This window comes from Trachemys scripta, chromosome 13, assembly GCF_013100865.1.
Source record: "Trachemys scripta elegans isolate TJP31775 chromosome 13, CAS_Tse_1.0, whole genome shotgun sequence".
NCBI classification, from domain to species: Eukaryota; Metazoa; Chordata; order Testudines; family Emydidae; genus Trachemys; species Trachemys scripta.
This window is the reverse complement of record NC_048310.1, coordinates 34,616,867-34,640,761: the sequence shown is the minus strand read 5'-3', so window position 1 is coordinate 34,640,761 and position 23,895 is coordinate 34,616,867. Positions and strand designations below refer to the sequence as shown.

Here is a 23,895-nt window from a genome sequence, read left to right as displayed (position 1 = left end):
AGTCATTGACAGCACGGACGCCACAGCACTGTGAGCATGGAGCCCGCTGCAACCATCGCTGCAGTTGTGGCCGCTCTCAACGCCTCGCAGCTTATCATACAGGTTGCCCTGAGGCAGATGCAGAAAAGTCAGGCGAGGAGGCTACGTCAACGCGGTGATGGCCTGAAGTGTGAGAGTAGCACAGACCTCTCAGAAAGCAGGGGACCCAGCGCCGAGGACATCACGGTGGCAATGGGTCATGTTGATGCCGTGGAACGGCGATTCTGGGCACGGGAAACAAGCACTGAGTGGTGGGACCGCATAGTGCTGCAGGTCTGGGATGAATCACAGTGGCTGCGAAACTTCCGCATGCGGAAGGGAACTTTCCTTGAACTTTGTGAGTTGCTGTCCCCTGCCCTGAAGCGCAATGACACCCGGATGCGACCAGCCCTGACTGTCCATAAGCGAGTGGCCATAGCCCTCTGGAAGCTTGCAACGCCTGACAGCTACCGGTCAGTCGCGAGCCAGTTTGGGGTGGGCAAATCTACCGTGGGGGTTGTTGTGATGCAAGTAGCCAAGGCAATCGTTGATGTACTGCTGCCAAAGGTAGTGACCCTGGGAAACGTGGAGGCGATCATAGATGGCTTCGCAGCGATGGGATTCCCAAACTGCGGTGGGGCCATAGATGGAACTCACATCCCTATCCTGGCACCGGACCACCAGGCCAGCCAGTACATTAACAGAAAGGGCTACTTTTCCATGGTGCTGCAAGCACTGGTGGACCACAGGGGACGTTTTACCAACATCTACGTGGGATGGCCGGGCAAGGTTCATGACGCTCGTGTTTTCAGGAACTCTGGTCTGTTTAGACGGCTGCAGCAAGGTATTTACTTCCCGGACCACAAAATAACTGTTGGGGATGTGCAGATGCCTATAGTCATCCTCGGGGACCCAGCCTACCCGCTAATGCCCTGGCTCATGAAGCCCTATACAGGTGCCCTGGACACTGAAAAAGAACTCTTCAACTACCGGCTGAGCAAGTGCAGAATGGTGGTGGAGTGTGCTTTTGGACGTCTCAAGGGGAGATGGAGAAGCTTGATGACTCGCTGTGATCTCAGCGAAACCAATATCCCCATTGTTATAGCAGCTTGCTGTGTGCTCCACAATCTCTGTGAGAGCAAGGGGGAGACCTTTATGGCGGGGTGGGAGGTTGAGGAAATTAGCCTGGCTGCTGATTACTCACAGCCAGACAGCCGGGCGATTAGAAGAGACCAGCGGGAAGCGCTGTGCATCCGGGAGGCTTTGAAAGCAAAGTTCCTGAGTGAGCAGGGTAACCTGTGACTTTCTAATTTTGTGTACAGAGAAGCCTTCACCCCACTTCCAACACACGTTTCAAAATAAAAATAGTTCTACTTTGTTAAAGCACACCGTTTTCTGTAATACTGTTTTCGCGGGAATTTTTTAAAACTGGGACGCAGACTGTGGTGCGGAGCGGGTGTAGTGTAGTCGCGCGAATGCAGCTTCTAAACTGAAGGACTGACAGGCTCCGGTGCGGTGGGATGGTTCTTTCAACGGAGCCTGTCACCCCTCCTGATAGGGACTGTGTGTATGGGGGTACTATGTGACTTTGTGGCGGGGGGGGACGCTTACAGATCCCCTGCTGTGTGGCTCTGTGATCCTGCCTAAGGACCGCCGCTTCAGATCTCTAACTGCCCTCCCGTGCCACAAAGTCACAGAGCAACCCACCTCCCACCACATAACATGAAAAGAACCTCCCAGACTAACCAGGGTAAGTAGTCACTGCATCACTGCACTATGTATGTGCCCTGCTGCTGTGCCTGCCCCCGACTATGTACCCTGCCAAAGGTGACTGTCCTGTCCAATTACCAACCCCCTTTCCCCCCCTCCTCCAAAAGAACATGATGGAAACAGTAGTTAACAGAAACATATTTTTTATTAACAACTACACAGGGGACTGGGAAGTGAAACTTGGACGGGGGCTTGTGTCAGGCGGGAAGGAAAGAACTTGTCAAACTTTGGGGACTGAGAGCCTTCTGCTGCTCGAGCTCTCTGCAGGGGTGCAGTGAGAGTTAGCAGGGACTCTGCCGCCTCTCCTTCTGTGCACTTTGGGTGAAGGGAGTATGGGACTTGGTGGCGGGGGAGGGCGGTTAGAGATGGACTGCAGCGGGGCTCTGTCCTCCTGCCTCCGTTCCTGCAGAACATCCACAAGGCGCCGGAGCGTGTCCGTTTGCTCCCTCAGTAGTCCAAGCAGGGTTTGAGTCGCCTGCTGGTCTTCCTGACGCCACCTCTCCTCCCGATCCATGTTGGCTTGGTGCATTTGGGACAAGTTCTCCCGCCACTGGGTCTGCTGTGCTGCCTGTGCTCTGGAGCAGGCTATAAGCTCGGAGAACATGTCCTCCCGTGTCCTCTTCTTCTTATGCCTAATCCTCCCTAGCCTCTGGGAGTGTGATGACAGGCTAGGTTGTGAGACAGTCGCAGATGGGGCTGTGGGAATGGGAAAAAGGGAGTGAATTCCTCAGAAACATAAATGTAGTTGTGAACAAAGAACATAGTCTTTCTCTGTGAACAGGACCATGCACAGCACCTATCACATGCGCACTCAGCACAAGGTCGAATTCTCGGCCTTCGCATTCACTGTCTGTGGTTTTGCAGAGCACTTTTGAGAACCCTGTCAGGACAACGGAATTTCTGTTGCAGGCAGACATGGTAAGCCGTAGATTCGTGGCAGCTTAAAACTTTAATATTAGCAATGGCCTCATTTCACATTGAAATCAATGTCGGTCCCTGCTGCCAGCAATCCGGCAAGCAGGAAGTTTGCTCCTGTCCCACACCCTCGCGGCTGTCCCCGGGAACGATCCCTTTCGGCTGACCCTTTCCCGCCTCCACCGCGTGGCTGCAAACCAGCCAACACTAATAACATTCCCCTACCTCATTCAAAGCAGGTCTTCATGAGCGACATCACCCTCATGAGGATCTCTGAGAGCGACAGACAGAGAATGCTCCGGGAAAGCCTCCAAAGACCAGGGCCGTATGCCGCCATGCTGTGCCAAGCAATGATTCCGGAGTACTTGCTAGTCTCGTGGCGCGGCAACGTGTCCTACTACGGAGGACCCAATAAGGCCGCTCTCCCCAAGAACCTAATGCAGCGGATTTCAAATTACCTGCAGGAGAGCTTCCTTGAGATGTCCCAGGAGGATTTCTGCTCCATCCCCGGACATATAGACCGCATCTTACTGTAGCTGCAGTAGCAGGGACTACACAGTAGAGCGGCTTGGGCAGGACAATCATGCAAAACCGGACATTGCTAGATTTTTTTGAAATACTTGCACTGCCCATGACTGAACCGTTAAGTTATTCAAAGTAATCATGAGAAACCCATTTTTTACATTGTTAATAATCATGTTCTGTTACAAATAAATGTTTAGATGTTTACAACACTTACTGGATGATCCTTCACCAGATTCTGTGTCCGGGGTAACGGCTGGGGAGGGTTGGTAGGGGATCTCTGTAAGGGTGATGAAGAGATCCTGGCTGTCGGGGAAATCAGCGTTGTGAGCGCTGTCGACTGCCTCGTCCTCCTCATCTCCTTCCTCATCTTCCCCGTCCGCTAACATGTCCGAGGATCCGGCCGTGGACACTATCCCATCCTCAGAGTCCACAGTCAGTGGTGGGGTAGTGGTGGCGGCCGCACCGAGGATGGAATGCAGTGCCTCGTAGAAACGGGATGTCTGGGGATGGGATCCGGAGCGTCCGTTTGCCTCTTTGGTCTTCTGGTAGCCTTGCCTCAGCTCCTTGATTTTCACGCGGCACTGCGTTACATCCCGGCTGTATCCTCTCTCTGCCATGTCTTTAGAGATCTTCTCATAGATCTTTGCATTCCGTCTTTTGGATCGCAGCTCGGAAAGCACGGACTCATCGCCCCACACAGCGATGAGATCCAAGACTTCCCGATCAGTCCATGCTGGGGCCCTCTTTCTATTCTGAGCTTGCACTGCCATCAGTGCTGGAGAGCTCTGCATCGTTGCCAGTGCTGCTGAGCTCGCCACGATGTCCAGACAGGAAATGAGATTCAAACTGGCCAGACAGGAAAAGGAATTCAAATTCAAATTTTCCCGGGGCTTTTCCTGTGTGGCTGGTCAGAGCATCCGAGCTCGTACTGCTGTCCAGAGCGTCAACAGAGTGGTGCACTGTGGGATAGCTCCCGGAGCTATTAACGTCGATTTCCATCCACACCTAGCCTAATTCGACATGGCCATGTCGAATTTAGCGCTACTCCCCTCGTCGGGGAGGAGTACAGAAGTCGAATTAAAGAGACCTCTATGTCGAACTAAATACCTTCGCGGTGTGGACGGGTGCAGGGTTAATTCGATGTAACGGCGCTAACTTCGACATAAACGCCTAGTGTAGACCAGGCCTAATTGTGAGTATCTGCAGAAACAGTGTCATGAAGAAGAGGTTGCTTACTGACTCAAGTTGTTCTCCAAATGTATTGCCTCTGCAGATTCAGATGATTCTCCTTTCTCTCCTCTACTTTGGAGAGTTAAAGTATATGCCTGAAGTTAGAGAAGAACTGAGGGACAGTTGGGGACTTACAGTGTTGGTTCTAAAATCCATGAACAGAGGCACATGCACATGCCTTCCCAGTGGTGAGATTCTCTGAAATGAGTTCCTGTCGCACAGTGCAGAGCACATGATCTCTCAGTGGAATATATGGAAGTAATACATTTGGAGAACAAAAACTATTTTGCTAAGAGTATTTTTAAAAGGGTTGCTTATCTGCTTATGAATCTTGTACTTTTCTGACTTAAAACCTGATTGGAATTTCTTTGATATGCAACATTGATTGTTGGATATAGGCATATTGAAAGAGTTCACTCAATTTGAATTATGGATCTTTTTACCGGTTCTTACTTGTTAATTGGTAGGTCCCTCATCTCTTCTCATGTTCAGCACTGAAATCACTAGCACACCTTTGGGGCTGTGTAAATAGAAATATTGCTGTTACTTTAGCCCTTGAAGACTGTATTTATACTTGCAAACTTTTGAGAGGTAATTCACTGCCTGTGCAGCTTCACCAGCGTAAACAGTCATGGAAACTATAGTATAGATGGGACTCAGGCATCTTTACCACATTCCTCAAACCTAGTCCCTGTCTGTTACAGCTTCTACTGAAGCTGCACTTGTGGTGCTTTATAGCTACAAAGTGTGTGAGTGTAGACACACCGAACAGGAGGTCTGAGATCAAGGGGTTGAGTCAGATCTGGGGAGAAGGATTGGCATGTTAGTGTAATTTTAAAGGAACACATTTTGTCTTTGCCTATTCAGCAGAATTTGTACCCATTTCCAGCCTTGTTGCAGCTCCTACACTAGGGTTAGGAGCAGTGTAAACTCTAGTGCAGATTAAGCACAAACATTTTCACCATTGTCATGAATTTCTGATCTGAGTAGCTGCACTGTTGGAAAGTGGGTATGCAATTTTTTTAGTGTAGATCCGGCCAAAGAGGCTGGGGTATATCCATGCAGTGGACTATATGCCATGCATGATTTCGGTTATTTAAGATCTAATTGAGTGGTTGAAAGATGAAGAAAAGATTCCACCCTGTACCTTGCACTGCAGCAGCACCTTCTGTCCCTGGGAAAAGGGAGGAGTTATTTTCCATCTCAAATGATTTAAGGGGAGCAATGTGGATTGCAGTGGGGACCAGCCAGCAGGATTATCACTGAAAGCAGAGTGGAAAGACACTTCAAAAACATAGCACAACCTGACAAACTGCTTTCTATTGCACCACCAGAAATTAGAGTACCCATTACATTTCCAGTTGATGTAGTCACTACTTTAGCGCAGGTCACTTGAATTTATTTGATCAAATTGAACAAACCTCATCCAGAGTTTTTCTTTAGACAAACAAGCTTTCTGTGAGTGGCACAGAATTTTACGCACTCAGCAATTTTGTTTTGTTTGGGTCTTTTGCACGTGCAGTTTTCCTACTTGCAGATGAGGTTACCATGAGTCAGTTTCCTTATTTCCTTTAGGAAACAATTCTCAAAGGTCGGGAAGCTAAAAGGGGGAAAACTGTTCTACGTTCTCACGCCAGATTTTTCTATTCCCTGCCTTTGCCCTACAGTGCACAGACCTAGGCTGTCAGGGGGAATCCAAAACAAAATGCTACACTGCACCCACTTTTCTCTCTCTGGGGAGAGAATGAGCAAGAACAAACCCACAGGGGAGATGTTAGTTACTTAATGTATTACTGAAATGTGCTCAGATACAACAGTGCTGAGAGCAATATAAGAACCTGTATAAATGGAACCTGGAAGAGCTCACTCATGTGTGAGACAAACCTGACATGAGCTACACAAACTGAATATCATCTTTGGTCTTTTGTTTCGCATGAGTTCTGAATTCAGGAAAGGCTGACCTCTATTTCCAATTATCATTTTAGGACAGTGGTGTTTTGGAACTGTTAGTGTTGCATCATGATTCGTTGCACTGTCAATGTCTGATGATCTTTGTCATCTTGTTACAATGCAAACTGAATGTTGTGAAGACAAAGTCCTTGTGTTGACATTCTTAAAATAAATGTAGGACTCTCTTATCTTCCTGCAACCCTCGCTTACTGAACATGGGACAGATCCTAAAACAAGGAAGTACCCTGTGAATTTTGTTTTGTGGCAACGTTTTATTGAGGGAGTTTTCTCTGCTTCCAGTCAGACTTCTTTAAATAGAACTGTTTGTACAGAACTATTATTTCAGCATTTCAGGGGGCAAAGTAGTAGTCTTGCAAATCTTGTTCAGATGTTGAGTCCAGCTGTTAAAGTCAAGAAGCCAAACTAACTTTCTCGCTGCAGGAAAAATAAATTTAGTAAATTGGGCTTTTGTGTTGTTTAACAAAGTAGATTTTTTGAGTGTTTAATTTTGTGATCATTCTTCTGGGATTAATTTGTCATAACACTTCAGTCAGAAAAAAATGCTAGCAATTCAGCTGTAAAACGCACAGCTGGAAGCTCCTGGCTTCTGTACTTTCATTAATGTGGTCTTAAAACAAAGTTCAGAATTAAGGTTGCTAGTGAGGGGAACAAATACGGGTGTGTCTATATATAGTATGATAGTTGGGAGGGAGGCATTGTCCATAACGGAAGTGATTTATAATCCATTTATTTCTTATACTGTTTTCTGGCTATAGAAACAGATCTAGTTCAGGACTTGTCAGATCATAATGAGGATGATGATTTAATCTTAATGCTTCTTGCTCTTCAGACTTTCTCAGAAGAAACCCTGAGATTTATGCAATGGACCATCCCCATAATGTTGGCTTTCTCCTGTTATGGCGGACTAAATGCTTCTGTAATAGCTGTCTCCAGGTAGGCCCTTCTGTCACCCTCTGCATATTCCGTCAAATGCTCCATTCTTTCCCTTGTCACTACTGCTTCACATGTCTGTAAAAATGAACTTGAACATTCACCAGAAGCAGTGGTAGGTAAAATGGAGTTGGTCAGCTCTCAGATGAGAGCTCCATGACTCATTTACTAATCGAGGATACGTTGTCATACAAGTAATCATGCCTATAATGGAAAACAGTCTCTAATCCTTTTTCTCATGCCATTGCACTTGATGTTGTTGTTTTTGATCCCTGTTCTAGTATTTCTCTGCCCCCCCCCCCAAACTCCTGTACAATACAAATATAATGTTTTTTTCATGTGGCCGGTTTTGTTGCACCTCCATAAAATTTTACTGCCATGAGTAACTGTGTAGGGATTCTTTTATCATTTGTCAAAGGAAAATATAGCACAACCTTGAAGATGATATTGGCTGGTTTACAGAATAGTTATTTTACGACAAAAGTTGTAAGAAATTGAGTCTTCCTGTGGAAGTGAAAGATGATTTTATAAACATGAATTTATGAACTAAAAAGTGCATTTTGTCTAGGAAGTAACAAAGAAACCAGGCAGACTTATCCACTGCAACTATGGAATCAGAAAACACATTTGATAGGTGCTCTTCATCTATGCTTTGTCTGTTGAATTTGCACCACTGGAAATAAAAATTTAACCAGAAAGTTCAGGTGACTGAGAACCTTGAAGAACTTAAGTTGGCTGAAATATCTTGTGGAAGATATGCAGAGCAAACTGAACTTCTTAAGAGTTCTTAAATTATGACACAACGGTTCCCTCCCACTTAAAGTGAACACCAGACCTCTCAGTTTCTCCCGTCTAAGAGCATCCTAACTTTCCCCACCCTTGAATACAGTGCTATAAAGCGTCTCTTAGGGGGGGTAATATATTGAAGAGTAGCATCTTCACCAGAATACTCTTTACTTCTTTCCAAGACTGAGCAAGTGAGGTTTTACAGAAAATAATTGACTGCCTGGTTTTATGAGCCAGATTATTCATTGTACTGTTTCATTTTATGAGCCTCAAAACCTTATCTAGTATACGTTGAATCTATTTTATCTGGCACAGTGATACTATATTACCTTGGCCTGAGTTTTTTCTAGACTTGAGTATGTAAAACCTGTCACACGATAAATGTGATTTCTGTCCGTTCAGCTGTATGAAACATTGTTAATTCCTTCTTACAAGAATAGAATTTGACTTACCAGATAGAACCAATGGTCCACCTAATTCAGTATGCTGTCTCCTATACTGGCCAGTACTAGATGCTTCAGTAGAAGATGGAAAATCCATAATGGTCAGACAACCTACCTATTTGGTGGGAGGGAAAGGGGATTTCTTCCTAACTGCAGTTGGTTAACTTACATCCTAACGTATGAATTTACATCATTTATAAATTTATCATCTATCTCTGTAACTCTGGCTAATGTAACTCTAGCTGTTAATCATCCATATAAATGTCAAATCACCTATATTAACAGGCCACTTCATCTTGAATGGTCCCTTGAAATATGTGTTAACTACTTATGCTAAACAATCTGTTCCATCTTGTATTTAGCTGTGACACTGAGTAAGTTTTCCAAGAACTGAAGAGCTCTTTGTAAGCTTGAAAGCTTGTCTCTTTCTCTCTCCAACAGAAGATCCAATAAAAGATATTACCTCACCCATCATGTCTCTCTATTCTACTTGGAAGCTTTTTGCCTCCGTGACATCTTGTGGACGAGAGTTCCAGAGTTAGTTGTGCAGTGGTGTGTAGGTTTTTTTATCATGTCCTTCATCAGATTTAAATTTTGGAATCTCTTAATTTCAATTTGGTCTTTGGATTGCCCAACTTTGGAGACCAGATTTCTTATTCTTCTATTGCAACAGTTGTGTGTAGGAATTTTCATCTCTTGACACAGCTTATTTGTTCTGAAGAATCTTTCAAAATTACTTCATTATTGGATCATCAGCCATCACGTTCTTCCTTGGGAGACCTGATTTCTCTGAGCTGCCTTTGCCTTAATTCCAGTAGGCATATGGATCTGATGATACAAAAGAGGCATCTATAAGTTTACAATACTCCATGTGTAGGATGTTTGCAGACCAAGAAAGATACCCACTGGAATCACCAGTCAATTTGAATTGGGCAGTCCAGTCTGGAGAATGTTATTCCTATGGTATCAAGCTATTGTTATACTTGATAGCCTCCAGTTTTTGCAGTCAGCTTTTTGCACTATTCAGTTCCTTTATTTATCCTCTTCTGTTTCCTCCCGCTCATTTTTATGATCTGATATAATGGACTATAATCAGCTTTGCATAATTCTCCTTTCCTCGAGGACTTTTTTGATGGACAAGCAATAGGTAGTCTATTGGATAAGGAAACATTAACAATTATTTTGATCAATCATTGTAAAGTACAGATAAGTAGACTTACCCTCCTGAGTTGGCAGACTTTCATGACAGCTTCTGTGAGGCTGGATTATGTAAATTCCAAAATAGTTTTGCTTTCTTTGCATATGGCATCATACTTCTGGCTTTAGAGAAAGGCAGTTCTCTTCTTTTGAAGGGTATAGTCTTTGTGGACATCCTGTATGCTACTACTTTTTTACAGGGCCATGATCTGTTTCAGTATGGAGGATTTCTTGTCTACATACTGTATGTTCATTCTGTGAGGCGAAGAAGGAAAGGAGCAAATAATTTAAGGCAGAAAATTCCAAATGAACTAGGTGGGGAGATATAAAGCTAATGTTGCATGTTCCTATGCAAGAGTGACCTCTGCAGACAGCTCTGGGCCTTAGGGTCTCTGGATGACAGCAAGAGGACAAACCACTCTTTGCAAAAAGCTCCAATCTGAGACAGCAGATAGCTGCAGTCCTATTAATTATCAGGGGGTAGCCATGTTAGTCTGTATCTACAAAAACAACAAGGAGTCTGGTGCGCCTTAAAGACTAAGATGTATTTGGGCATAAGCTTTCGTGGGTAAAAACCTCACTTCTTCAGATGCATAGAGTGAAAGTTACAGATGCAGGCATTATATACTGACACATGGAGAGCAGGGAGTTACTTCGCAAGTGGAGAACCAGTGTTGACAGGGCCAATTCAATCAGATTGGGAGTGGCTGGCTCATTACAGAAGCAGCTTTTCCTCTCCTGGTATTGACACCTCCTCATCTATTATTGGGAGTGGACTACATCCACCCTGATTGAATTGGCCCTATCAACACTGGTTCTCCACTTGCGAAGTAATTCCCTGCTCTCCATGTGTCAGTATATAATGCCTGCATCTGTAACTTTCACTCTATGCATCTGAAGAAGTGAGGTTTTTACCCACAAAAGCTTATGCCCAAATAAATCTGTTAGTCTTTAAGGTGCCACCAGACTCCTTGTTGTTTTTGTAGTCCTATTAATGTTGCCTTTAGCGACATTAGTTTCAGCTTTGCACTTGTACTTCCCACACAGAGGGAACCTTGTCGACAGGGAGAGCCAGAGGCTGGGCAATACGAAGTCTATATGCTGAGTCCTTGCAATGGTCAGTTTTCATTGCTCACATTTGGAAGGCTGTTTTTTCCCTTTTTGAGGCCAGAATCCTCTGTCTCTCTCTCCACCCTCATGGAAGCAGTGAGAGAACTCTGAAGTTCTCCTTCATACATTATCTAAGTTTTCTTACACATTTCCTACAAGTTTTATTGATTGGCTTTTGTCCTGACTTTACTATTTGCCCCTTCTGGTGAATTAAATCTGTTCATGTTAGCCATCTTTTGCTGACAAAGGAAACCTTAATTAGGATTTATTTGGAAAAAGTAAAAATAAAACGATGAAAATGCAAAAAAGGGCCCCATTAAAAATCAAAGCAATATAGACACAAACAGTATAGTATAAAGCCTGGATTTCTGTATTTTGAACTGAGGGCTCTTTACAAAGAATAATCTTGGTGAACTTTTTAACAAGTGGGGTAATATGAAGGAGCAAGAGGTGTCAAGTTAAAATTTTTTTCTTTAAATAGTTTATATTTAATCTGACCATTTAAAGAAGCAAATGTCGTCTTTTTTTTTGCATTCACTTTTTCCTCTGTAGTTGCTTAATAATGAGGGAATTATGCCACTGTGTACAATTTTTCTGGAGACTTAAGAAGGAAAGGCAACTTTCAGTTTACCTACACAGTTGACTAAGGGCTTGTCTACACAGTGGGATAACGTGCTGTAAGGGGGTCTGATTTTTAAAGCACGCTAAGTTGCTGTGTATTAAGACCTTTCTGGTATACACTAAAGGTCTCCTAATGTGTTTTAATGTAATACTACTACCAGCAAAGTCTGCATGGATCAATTCAAGTCCAGCATGTTAGTGCATTTTAGAAATCACACCTCCACAGAATGTATTACACCACCATGTAGTAAAGCCCTGAGTAGCTTTTAACCTGTTGGTGCAGATTTCTGTAAGCATGAATACATTTTTGCATTGGCACATCACATCAAGAAATTCATTCCCCTGTGCTGATGCTCAATTACATTTGCTGAGAGTTACATAGAGATGGAATACATTCTGGTTTATACTGCAGGTCATCACATGCTGTAAGCAGAATTAAGTTCAAATCCTTAAACTAGCTGGACTACTTAAATGCTGGAGAAAGCACTTTGCTGTCTAGAAGTTTGGACAGGGTACTTGAGGATAGGCAAGCTTTGTTTTGTGTTTATAAAACTATCTATTTTTGGTAGCTGAAGGATTTAAGTCACATGAAAACTTTAGGGTTTTTTCTTTCCTTTCACAAGAAAAATAAACCTGAAACTCTAGTTCAGATTTTGCCCAACTTGGGCCTCGTGACATTTCTTTAAACTGCACATACCTTGGCCATGGTGTGATATCACTTGCGTCTAGAGCCATCTGAGGAAGATAGGAAACAAAGCATTCTGTGTTACTTTAGGTGGTGGTTGAGGAGAAGCCAATTAAAAATATTTCAGGCCACCTTTAACTCCAGATGTCTTTGTACACTATGAACAAAGTGCAGTATTGAATATTTACCCATTTTGAGTGACCTGCTTAGTCCATAGTTGCATGAGTGAAAAGCCATCTGAAAAGGGTGTATTGTGGGGGTCAAAATACTAACAGCTGGTGGTTCACTGTTGGCCTGAAAATGAATATTTATGACTGAAAAGACAGAACACGCAGAAAGCAGGGACTAATTTTTGCAGCTCTTGCCATTTGGTATCTTGCTCTTGAGGCTGAAGAAGAAGAAAGCTAAGAAAGAATTAGGGGAGGAATTACTGGAAATATTTAGATGACCATGTACACCTACATATGTACTATGCAAATACAGAAATATAAAATACCTACTGTATGGACAACAAAGAAGCTTGATATCTCCTGCAACTAGTGTGCTGCGAATGTCACTTGGATACTAACTAGCTGTTTCTTCCTTTATAGATATAAAAAAAGTGTGCAATTCGTAGCCTGTAAATGATGTAGAATGATTTAGTGCAGCAATTGATTGATTTAATGCAAGACACTAAGCAGCTGCTGCCATCACTACTAGTTTGCTCCAGAAAATGGTATAATAGAAGTAACATGCCAATTGATAAAATTCAGCAAAGAAATCATTGATAGTAGGACTGTCAAGCGATTAAAAAAATTTATTGCGATTAATTGCATTGTTAAAAAATAATAAAAAACCATTTATTTAAATATATTTGGATGTTAACTACATTTTCAAATATATTGATTTCAGTTACAACACAGAATACAAAGTATACAGTACTCACTTTATATTTATTTTTGATTACAAGTATTTGCACTGTAAAAAAACAAAAGAAATTGTTTCAGTTCACCTAATAGAAGTACTGTAGTGCAATCTCTTTATCATGAAAGTTGAATTTACAGATGTAGATTTATGTACAAAAAAACTGCACTCAGAAACAAAACAGTGTAAAACTTTAGGGCCTACAAGTCCACTCAGTCCTTCTTGTTCAGCCAATCGCTCAAACAAGTTTGTTTACATTTGCAGGAGATAATGCTGCCCGCTTCTTGTTTACAATGTCACCTGAAAGCGAGAACAGGCGTTCTCACGGCACTGTTGTAGCCAGTGTCACAAGATATTTATGTGCCAGATGTGCTAAAGATTCTTATGTCCCTTTATGCTTCAACTACCATTCCAGGGGACATGTGTCCATGCTGATGACGGGTTCTGCTCGATAACAATCCAAAGCAATGCGGACCAACGCATGTTCATTTTCATTATCTTGAGTCTGATGCCACCAACAGAAGGTTGATTTTCTTTTTTGGTGTTTCGGATTCTGTAGTTTCCGCATCAGATTATTGCTCTTTTAAGACTTCTGAAAGCATGCTCCACAGCTCGTCCCTCTCAGATTTTGGAAGGCACTTCAGATCCTTAAACCTTGGGTCGAGTACTGTAGCTATGTTTAGAAATCTCATATTGGTACCTTCTTTGCATTTTGTGAAACATGAAACTGCTATAACATGAAATATATGGCAGAAAGTGGGTAAAACAGCAGGGGACATACAATTCTCCCCCAGGGAGCTCAGTCACAAATTTAATTAACGCATTATTTTTTTAACAGGCGTCATCAGCATGGAAGCATGTCCTCTGGAATGGGACATTCCATAGCATGAAGAGGCATATGAATGTTTAGCATATCTGGCACGTAAATACCTTGCAATGCCGGCTACAAACGTGCCATGTAAATGCCTGTTCTCACTTTTTGGTGACATGATAAATAAGAAGATGGCAGTTCTATATCCTGTAAATGTAAACAAACTTGTTTGTCTTAGCGACTGGCTGAACAAGAAGTAGGACTGAGTGAACTTGTAGGCTCTGAAGTTTTATATTGTTTTATTTTTGAGTGCAGTTATGTAACAAAAAAAATCTAAATTTGTAAATTGCACTTTCACAACAAAGAGATTGCACTACAGTACTTGTACAAAGTGAATTGAAAAATACTATTTCTTTTGTTTATCATTTTTACAGTGCAAATATTTGTAATCAAAAATAATACACGCTTTGATTTTAATTACAACACAGAATACAATATATATGAAAATGTAGAAAAACATCCAAAATATAATACATTTCAATTGGTATTCTATTGTTTAACAGTGCGATTAAAATTGCGATTCATTTTTTAAATCGTGATTAGTTTTTTTGAGTTAATCGCGTGAGTTAGCTGCGATGAATCAACAGCCCTAATTGATAGCCTTCATTGCAAATATGGAAGCTTTCTTCCCTCCCAGATGAACACAACTCTGCGAGGATAAGGGAATATTTGGGGGGGTGGGTGGGAGGGCATAGCTCCCCTTCCATCCCCTAGCACATACCCCAAAAGAGAAAAGTTAAAGGTACAGGGCCCAGGTGGTGGGAGAGAAACTACTGTATCTAAACAATTGTCTTTCATTATATATTAAACCACTTGATTTTTTTTTTTTTTTTTTTTTTTTAAATATTTTGAGACCTGATATTCTAAGAGATTCTAGCCTATTTCCTTCACCTGGGAGAAATAGATTATGGTGAACAGAACGTTATTCAACGTGCTCTCTAGCAAATTCTGCTATTAAACATTTGCATGATAGTTTCCAGAGCACTGGCCTCTGGAGGCTTTTGCTCATTCACCTACTAAGAAATCCTGTGCACCTAGCCACCTTGCTCTAGAGTCACTGGTACTGGCGATCTCTGCAATGGCATGTAAGTGGTCTGGCAGCATCAGCAGTGAGGAAGTTGACGCTGGCTAACAGAATACCAGCTGCTCTGCAGCTACAGTGTTGTAGGACCAAAGCCCTAATGGTTCAAAGAAGGGGAAGGGCTGTCTCGGGGACAGAATGTGCTGGTTTGAGGATAGGGGGAGGGAAAAGAAAAAGAAGGATTATAGACTGGCTCCGAGAACAATAACTTTATAGAAATGCTCATGTGATGGAGGGTTTTGGGGAGAAGTTCCCTCAGTTGTGCTTTGCCTTCTGAAATACCACCTCCCTAATTGGATCTTGGATTGTATGTTTTTCCCCTTGGAGACCTATTTATTTGTTGCTCTGGAAGTGACTCTGTTATACTGACTTTTTATAATTAAGGTGTATCACACAGCATATGATGTGGGTAAACAAGAGAAACCAAAGCATCTTAGAAATCTGTTTTAGATTTATGAGCATAATTCTTTGTGAATTGCTTAAAGAAAAGACTTCTTGGGTTCACTGAGCAGTAAACCCAAACTAAATTGCCTGACTTGAGCTTCATTTTGTGTGGATGCTATAACTAAAATAGGTGAAAGGAATGGCTGCCAATTTATACAGCTCTGTGGAAGATTACTAATGTATGTGTTAAATGCTGTTTTTTTCTCACACAAATATTATTAAACAGGTTTAATTTTACTGTTCCATTTATGTCCGGACATTGCAAAAATTTTAATTTTTTTCCCTTGTCTTCATTCATTAGACATTTGCTGACCAGGTGTTCGGCATTTTCAGTTGGACAGTTCCTGTTGCTGTAGCTGTTTCATGTTTTGGTGGACTTAATGCATCAATTTTAGCATCATCTAGGTAATACACATTTTGGTTCTGTTTTAAGATCTTGCAAAATCAGTACTTGGTCCTGCTATTGAAAGCAGGGGACTGGACTTGATGACCTTTCAGGGTCCCTTCCAGTTCTATGAGATAGGTATATCTCCATATAATAATAATAAAAAAAGATGTTCATAAGCACTCTTAGCCAACTTCATTTATTTTATGTGTGATAAACTAACACTTTTAATGTCCGTGCCATTAAAGAATGTCACAATAAAATAACTGTCCTCAATAGTCTTTAGGTTGTATATTCCATATCACAGGTCTGTCCCATTTCTCCCCCCCCAGCTCGCAAAATGTGACTGCATAGCAATATGAACAATACATTGTAAGGTATAATAAATGTTGTATACTAGGTAATTAACCACATTGTTTCATGCCCATGGTCAAGAATTGGATTATTCTCCAGTTTTCTTGTGGAGTTAATAACTTAATTTTCTTGTTTTCCTGTTTAAATACTATGTTTAAAGCTTAAAAATGTATTAAATTTCTGACCTTGGGTGTGAAGCTTTAAAAGTTTTAATTGGTATGACAGTCTTTTTAAAGCTTCAGAGATGTCATGGAAATTTTCTCCTATGCATTGACTACAGACATGACCAGTACAAGCTTCAAAAGAGTTTTTATAATACTTGTTTGTCCATTAACATGCATATTTAACCTCCCCATACTGGAAAGAAATGTTATTTTGAAATTATACAATAGATAAAATTAGAATATTGTTAGAATTATTTATAGAAATTCTTATGTACAGTCACCTTCTTCAGGATCTAACATAAATCATTTCTCATTGTTACGTCATGAAAATTACTAACTTGATGTCAATACTTAAAATTGTACCAAAATGTTTAACTAACGGTATACAGCTGTAATTGTGGATGGTTTCTGTCTCATAACAATGAAAAACTACTTCAGTAATCACAGAAGTTTACCTTTAGCACTGTTTTATTTTAAATATGTAGAGATTTACTTATACAGACCTAGATACAGTACAAGAATAGTTGAATATACATGCAGGTTTATTTGAGGTTGTTCTCATAACATATTTTTACACAGCTGTCTTTCTTTCCTTGGCTCAAGATTTACTACGTGTTGTGTCCTTTACAGGCTATTTTTTGTAGGATCCCGGGAAGGTCATCTCCCTGATCTATTGTCCATGATCCATATAGGGAGGTTCACACCTGTACCAGCACTACTCTTCAATGTAAGTTGCTGCTGCTGCTTTTAAGCTGTTTGAAAGTGTTTGGGATATGAAATAGATCCAAAATGGATTTTTTGTACTTGGGTTGGAGTTCATTGACAGAAGGTCTGTATTGTATATTACATTAAATGATCTTTCACGTGTATGAATTCACAATTAATTAGTCTCTGGAGAGTTGCATTAGGTTGATAATTCCTAAAAATTCTTAATGTAAGTCAAACTACAAAGTCTCTAAATATAAAGAAAACTGGAACAGGAATAAAGTGACTGAATACTTTGGCTTTGTTGCTGTTGGGTGCAGTTGTTTGCAGACTTCCATTTCTCGTGCACAAGGAAGACTCAAGCTAGTCTAAGATCCATCTTAAATTTTCTTTGACTTCTTGTTAGCAAATCAAATAGATAATACATTCAGGCTATTTAGTCGTCAGGATATGATTGAACTATGTATGGTAAAAATCTAGCTGTTTATGAACGCCTTTATGCTCTGGTAAACTTGCTTAATGTATTTTGCCACTGTAAGTATCTTTGACAGTAGCTAGGTAGCTGGACTTTGGCGCTAAATTCAGCACTTTATTCACTTCCGTCTTTGGTGAATTGCAAGAAACATCATCCTTGTGTCCCCACCACCTTGGGAAATCTCAGTAAAATCCCATCTCTAGGAATAATCAGAAATAACTGTTTCCCCCCAAAAAGCCCATTTCTGTAAGGGTGAGATTTGTAAGAATATAATCATATAAAGCACTCAGGCATGAAAGATGACATTAATATACAAAGCAAAAAAAAACTTGAAAAACCTATGTATCACTTATAGTTCTTCATGGTACTCATGTTCTTTCCCAACAGTGTACTATGGCCCTCATTTATCTGACTGTAGAAGATGTCTTCCAGCTTATTAACTACTTCAGTTTCAGTTACTGGTTTTTTGTGGGACTATCAATAGCTGGGCAATTATACCTCCGCTGGAAGGAACCAGATCGACCCAGGCCTCTCAAGGTACAAATTAATGAATTAATGTAAGCAGAATTAGTTTTTTTTAAGATCATTCCCCTACCCCAGTACATCCTACAGCACTGTCTGAAATTTGAACCCATATGCGTTATGTCTGAAGTGTTAGATTGTAAACTTTCAGGGCACAAGCCGTGTCTTAATTTTTGTAAAATGCCATGCGTTGCTGTCAAGTGCTCAGTAAATATTCCTGCTCTAGCAGACTGGCTCAACTACTAGGTGAAAATGACTGACTGATATTCCTCTTCATTTTTTCAGTTCAGTCACTAGTCCATCCTTCTGCTATCTGAAAAATGGTTCATGTGGTTGAAAACAGGAGATACTCTTGCTCTTTGGATTATAGGTCAATGGATTATGGCTCTCTCTCTCTCTTCCTCTCCTCCTTAGTCCCAGCACTATTGTGTGAAAGTTAGGGAGGGCAAATTAATCATGCTGGTAGCACCTTTGCTACCAAGGCAATATTTGGAGCTGTTATGGTATGTCTGAATTCGTAATTCCTTTAGCACCTTTCTCTGGTAAAGTTTGATGCACTTCATTAAACAAACCATGCCATTCTTTTTCCGAAGAAGTGGGCTGTAGTCCACGAAAGCTTATGCTCTAATAAATTTGTTAGTCTCTAAGGTGCCACAAGTACTCCTGTTCTTCTTCATGCCATTCTTGACTCCTGAAGGGCAATGTCTCAGTGCAGTGGATTTGTCTAAAAGCCACTCTGCTGCAGTGAAAAGCTTCTTTCAACATTGCATAGTTATAATCTTACACTATTGCACATGTGAATCTTAGCTTCTGTTCTGTGGTTCTGCTGTATAGAGTGTTGTCCTTATATCCACTTAACATGTTTCTAACTAGCCAAATACAAGTCCACCCCGTGCTGTTGTGTGTATGGGAATTAAAAACTTGATTTGGAAAAATGTTATGTTTTAAAAGTTACAATTACAGAAAATTGCATTCCTATCAGAATGCATGTAACTGTTGATATACAAAAACATTCCAAGAATATCCTAATCTTTTTTTCTCCTTTTCTACAGCTGAGCCTATTTTTCCCAATAGCTTTCTGTGTATGCTCAGTATTTCTGGTGGTGGTGCCTCTATATAGTGACACCATTAATTCATTGATCGGAATTGGCATTGCTATATCTGGAATTCCAGTCTACTTCATTGGAGTCTACTTGCCCATTTCCAGAAGGCCTCCATTTATCAACAACATCTTAGGTAAGCGCATGTAGATTGGGAGATTTCACTATTTGCTAGACTTGAATGAAGACATTTACAATAAATTTTAAATTTGTGTGAGTGATCACATATGAGCTGAATGGCAGTAATTGGGGAAAAAATCATTATTTTTCTGTATTTTACATTTCTTTTAGTGTATATTTTATAGCATCTATCAGTCTCATTATATTTGTATCACATTGAAAAATCTAAATCCAAAAGCAAGGCTGGCTGTAATTCTAAAATCACTAAATCTTTCTGGACTCAAGCAAACATGTTGTCTTGCTTCACTTTAGTTGGAGTTTGATCAGCTGCTTGAAAATATGTAATGTGTTTGCTATGCAAAGTTGGGGGGGGGAGAGGAGGGGAATGTTCTCTGGAGCTTTGCCTGCCAGTATCCCTTTGTTGAATTGTCCAGTTAAGGATTACTCAATCTTCTCGTTGCAGCCTCCTGCTTTGTTTTTTACAGTTTGGTAAAAGTTCCCACAGGGGTTGTTCATAAATCCACCGTTAAATGAAATAGGTTACATGGCTTCATCAGTCAGTGCATGGATCAATTATCAAACCTTATCAATTTCTTAAATGTATACAGAAGCCCTTCTTTCAACATTGCACTATTTGGAGCTTTTGCTTTGTAAGCCTTATCAGTCTCTTTGAGCAGGGAAAACAAATTTCAGTGTATTGTATACCCTACAGGGTGCCTGGGAGAAAAAACTGTCACCATTAGGGCATCTTTTAGACATATTGTTGGTTTGTTTAAAAAAAAAAAAAAAAAAAAAAAAAAAACAGACTCGACCAACAATGGAACTTTACCTTGTGTTGAAAATGTATCCTCTTTGTGTATATTTTAAAGAAAATATAACGGAACACACTTCAAGACTAACTTTCACTGATCTATATGTAGTCCAGTTGGCTTAAAGTTCTGTTTAAATAATTTGCTGCTTTGATGATACTTGAAAAGAAACTTGATGATACTTGATATTCACTTGGATATTCACTTGGTTTATCTTCAATTTCCTATGCAGGTGCTATCACTCGAGCCACCCAGGTGCTTTGTTACAGTGTTTTGACAGAGATGGACAGTGAAGATAAGAAATTAGAGACCAAATCTATCTAAAAATTTAAAGCAGTTCCAAAAACAGCAGAGAACCAAGCAAAAGTTGCTAACAGAAACAGAAGAGGATCAACAGGGAATATGGGGCAACTGAAGAACCATTGGATCCAGGAACAGATATACCAGCTATTACTGAAGAGGGATGCTTGGGTGCATCATACTCCCTGCCATGGTCTGTAGTTAAAGTACTGTCAATTCACATTATTATGGGTAATCATTAACCAGTCACTTCAGACATGGAAACAGAGTCTGAACTATTTATTATAGTTTGAGGCCAATGGAAAATCTCGTAGAAATGGGATTTAAGTAGTAAGAGGGGAAACAGATTCTATAATAGTAGAGCTGAGTGATCACATTAAACGTACTTTGGAGAACTAGGTAGCAGAGTACTGAATCATTTTAAGAACAATTTAAAACTACTCCAAGTCAGAAGTGACCAAAAGCCTTTTGTATCTGATGGATGCTCAGTGGCCTATGTGAAGTGACTTGCTTGGGAATCTGCCCCTTATCCCAGTAGATAAGCATCCATAACAAACATTCATCATTGGCAGTTGCAGCAGATTGAATCGGCATATAAAGATTGATCTACCCTTTCTCCTCTAGAAACTATCATTTCAGTGAAAAGTGGTGGGGTCTGCAGCGAGAGAACTCCAATCTCCAAAGCTGTTTTATTCTGCACCTTTCACATGCTCCAAATTGCCTTTTCACAGAAAAAACTTAGACTTGATTAAAATGTTAACATTTACCAATGGATTGTTACCTGTTTTGTGGTGGTGATTGATTTGTTTCGAACTGGTTCAAATAGAACCCCAAAAAGTAAAATACTTAAGAGGCAAAAACTTTAGTTTCCATATTTAATTGTTTCTTAAATGAGTTTACAAGCACTGTTACAGCAAAGAGACCAGAAATTCTAGTTTCTGATTTTCAATACTGTTCACCGGAGGCAGTACTTTTACATATTATAAAGACTTTATAGTAGAACTAATATGTAATACCGTGGCTGTCATCTCAGTTTGAAAATTTAGATGTATAATAGTGACTGGCACAGAAGAGAAATCTATTTGTACATAGCATTCAACTGTGAGAAACATTGTGGGGAAAGGGGAAATACATTCTTGATCTGATGTGCTATTAGTTCACCTCAACAGTTAGTAATAAATACTAGAAATAATTGTACTACTGAAGTAAAGATCAAATCATCTTCAAGATACTGAGGTTCTTCTAATCACACCTTCTTGCTGGGTCTGCTCCTAGTCACTTTACATACCAATGTTAGACAATATTGTAAATATAACACTTAAGTTGAGAGCTGAAACACCTGGATATCATTTGTTTTTAGAGGTTCAAAATTTGAGATGATTAGCGGGACAGCAAACTATAGTTCTGTGGTGCAATATAAATACATGTCTGCTTATTTGCCTGTGCTTGAGAGATTCAAATACACCTCTACCCTGATATAACGCGACCCAATATAACACGAATTCGGATATAGTGCGGTAAAGCAGCTCTTCGGGTGGGCAGAGCTGCGCGCTCCGGAGGATCAAAGCAAGTTCGATATAATGCGGCTTCACCTATAACACAGTAAGATTTTTTTGGCTTCCGAGGACAGCGTTTTATCGGGGTAGAGGTGTACTATAAAAGCCAATTTTGTTGCAACTATAGCTAAATTAAGATGAAATACAGCTGCAAAAATGGGTCGTGTATCCTGCCTTCTTTGTGGCACAGTGGGATGACCCTGTTTTGCAATCTTGTTAAATTTTTTATACTATCTATATCTCAACTTATTTAAAACATTAGGCTATTTTTTTTTTAAACTAGGTAAACTGGAACCTTGCAATCTTAGTTACTTTCTATTCCATGCTAATTTATTTCTCTGTAGCTGAAGAGTGAGGTTTAAAATAAATCCCATTGCACGCTGAATTGAAAGGCTCTTTCTTTTGGAATCTAAAATCTCTAACTATATTTTAAAACAGAGGTATTTAGTTCTCTGGCACTTATTTTAAGCGTGCCATAACTTCTACCTTGTCTCAATTGTGGTTTTATTTTTTTATGTAAACGTGCAGGCTTTTGCTAGGTTTAGAAAGCAGTACATTTAATTTACCATCTTATTCCTAGTAAATTGAAGCAAAGTCCAGTCCAGGAGTTGATTTAAACCTCAAACCTTTTCCTTGTTTTCCTGACCATTTAATAAAAAGTGGCATTTAACACTTAAATCTTGTTGTGGCTTATTACAATCCAATGTACTATTATGACAAATTCCATACATTTAAAGTTTGAGATTTGTTTAAAGGATTATAATAGGCAGTTCAAGGTCTCTCCAACACACTGTGGTTTTATTAAGAAGGTTGTGCATAGTTTCTTTGAGGGCTTAGGATAGGCTTGAACTTTAAATGAAAAAATACAGTCTCATAAATTCCACTATGCTGAAGTCCTTTCCAGTGATGGGAATTAAGTGCTCCTCACAGTTGGTGCTGTAAGCTAGAAATTCTGATAAATGCAATGATTTTCATTAAGTGATTTTAAATTAATCAGTGTCCTATTAGCCACGGCATAGGCTCTCCTGAACTTAAATGCAAGGAGGGGGGGGAAAAGAGTAAGAGTGGATTATTAGCAGCCAGTGTTCAAAGGTAGGAAAGGAAAATGATTTTTTTGAGGCAGACTTGTAAGATGAGAGTTGAGACTAATATTATTTTATCCTAGACCACAGTTGCATTTTCAGAAGTCTTATATACAATGGCAATAAGTTATTTTCCTAGTTCTAGATAATGGCCAAAAATCATGCTGACCTCCAAATTCCACAAACTGAGGTTGATTTCTCAAATTTTCATGGCCTAAAAAGTAACTATAGTGCTAATCCTCAAGCCAGCTCTCCCAAAAATCATAGCTGACACTCACTATATATTTGGCTTTGCAAACATTGCTAGACCACTGACATGCATGCTGCACCCATTGCTACCCCACTAGCTGCCTAACTACTCTTGATTGTAGAATGCCAGGGACTGAATCGGGACCAAGAATAGAGTTCAATAAATCACTCAAAGTTCTTATTTTAAAGAACTTAACTTCACTTACACAAGTTGTAATTGCTTTGAGTGATTTATTGAACTCTATTTTGTGTCTCCGATTCAGTCCCTGGCATTGCTTTAGTGTAACTTCACTAGAGCTTTAGCAGAGAATGCTAGTTGATGTTTGTGGCCAATCTTCATGAGTTGTGCACCACAAAAACCTGTATTTCAGTTTGATATTGACAGAAGTAGGTTTGTATGCAATGTTGTATCCATGTCAGTCCCAGGATATTAGAGACAAGGTGGTCATGTGAGGTAGTATCTTTTATGGGACCAACTTCTGTTTGGTGAGAGAAAAGCTTGTGTTTACACAGGTCTGAAGAGCTGTGTAAGCTCAAAAGGTTGTCTCTCACCAACAGTTAGTCCAATAAAAGA

The 23,895-nt window shown here is 40.4% G+C and overlaps 1 protein-coding gene across 1 annotated transcript in view; it reads left to right on the top strand.

Annotated features, from left to right (window-relative positions):
* The window catches only part of SLC7A6 (solute carrier family 7 member 6), a 54,200-nt gene extending 31,528 nt beyond the window's left edge, over positions 1 to 22,672 (top strand). Inside the window, exons 6-10 of the mRNA XM_034788840.1 lie at positions 15,802 to 15,905; positions 17,034 to 17,130; positions 17,971 to 18,120; positions 19,158 to 19,341; positions 20,367 to 22,672. Coding sequence (XP_034644731.1) covers positions 15,802 to 15,905; positions 17,034 to 17,130; positions 17,971 to 18,120; positions 19,158 to 19,341; positions 20,367 to 20,458 — 627 coding nt within the window. The 3' untranslated portion in view covers positions 20,459 to 22,672. The remainder of the gene's footprint in view (positions 1 to 15,801; positions 15,906 to 17,033; positions 17,131 to 17,970; positions 18,121 to 19,157; positions 19,342 to 20,366) is intronic.
* The last annotated feature ends 1,223 nt before the right edge of the window (positions 22,673 to 23,895 follow it).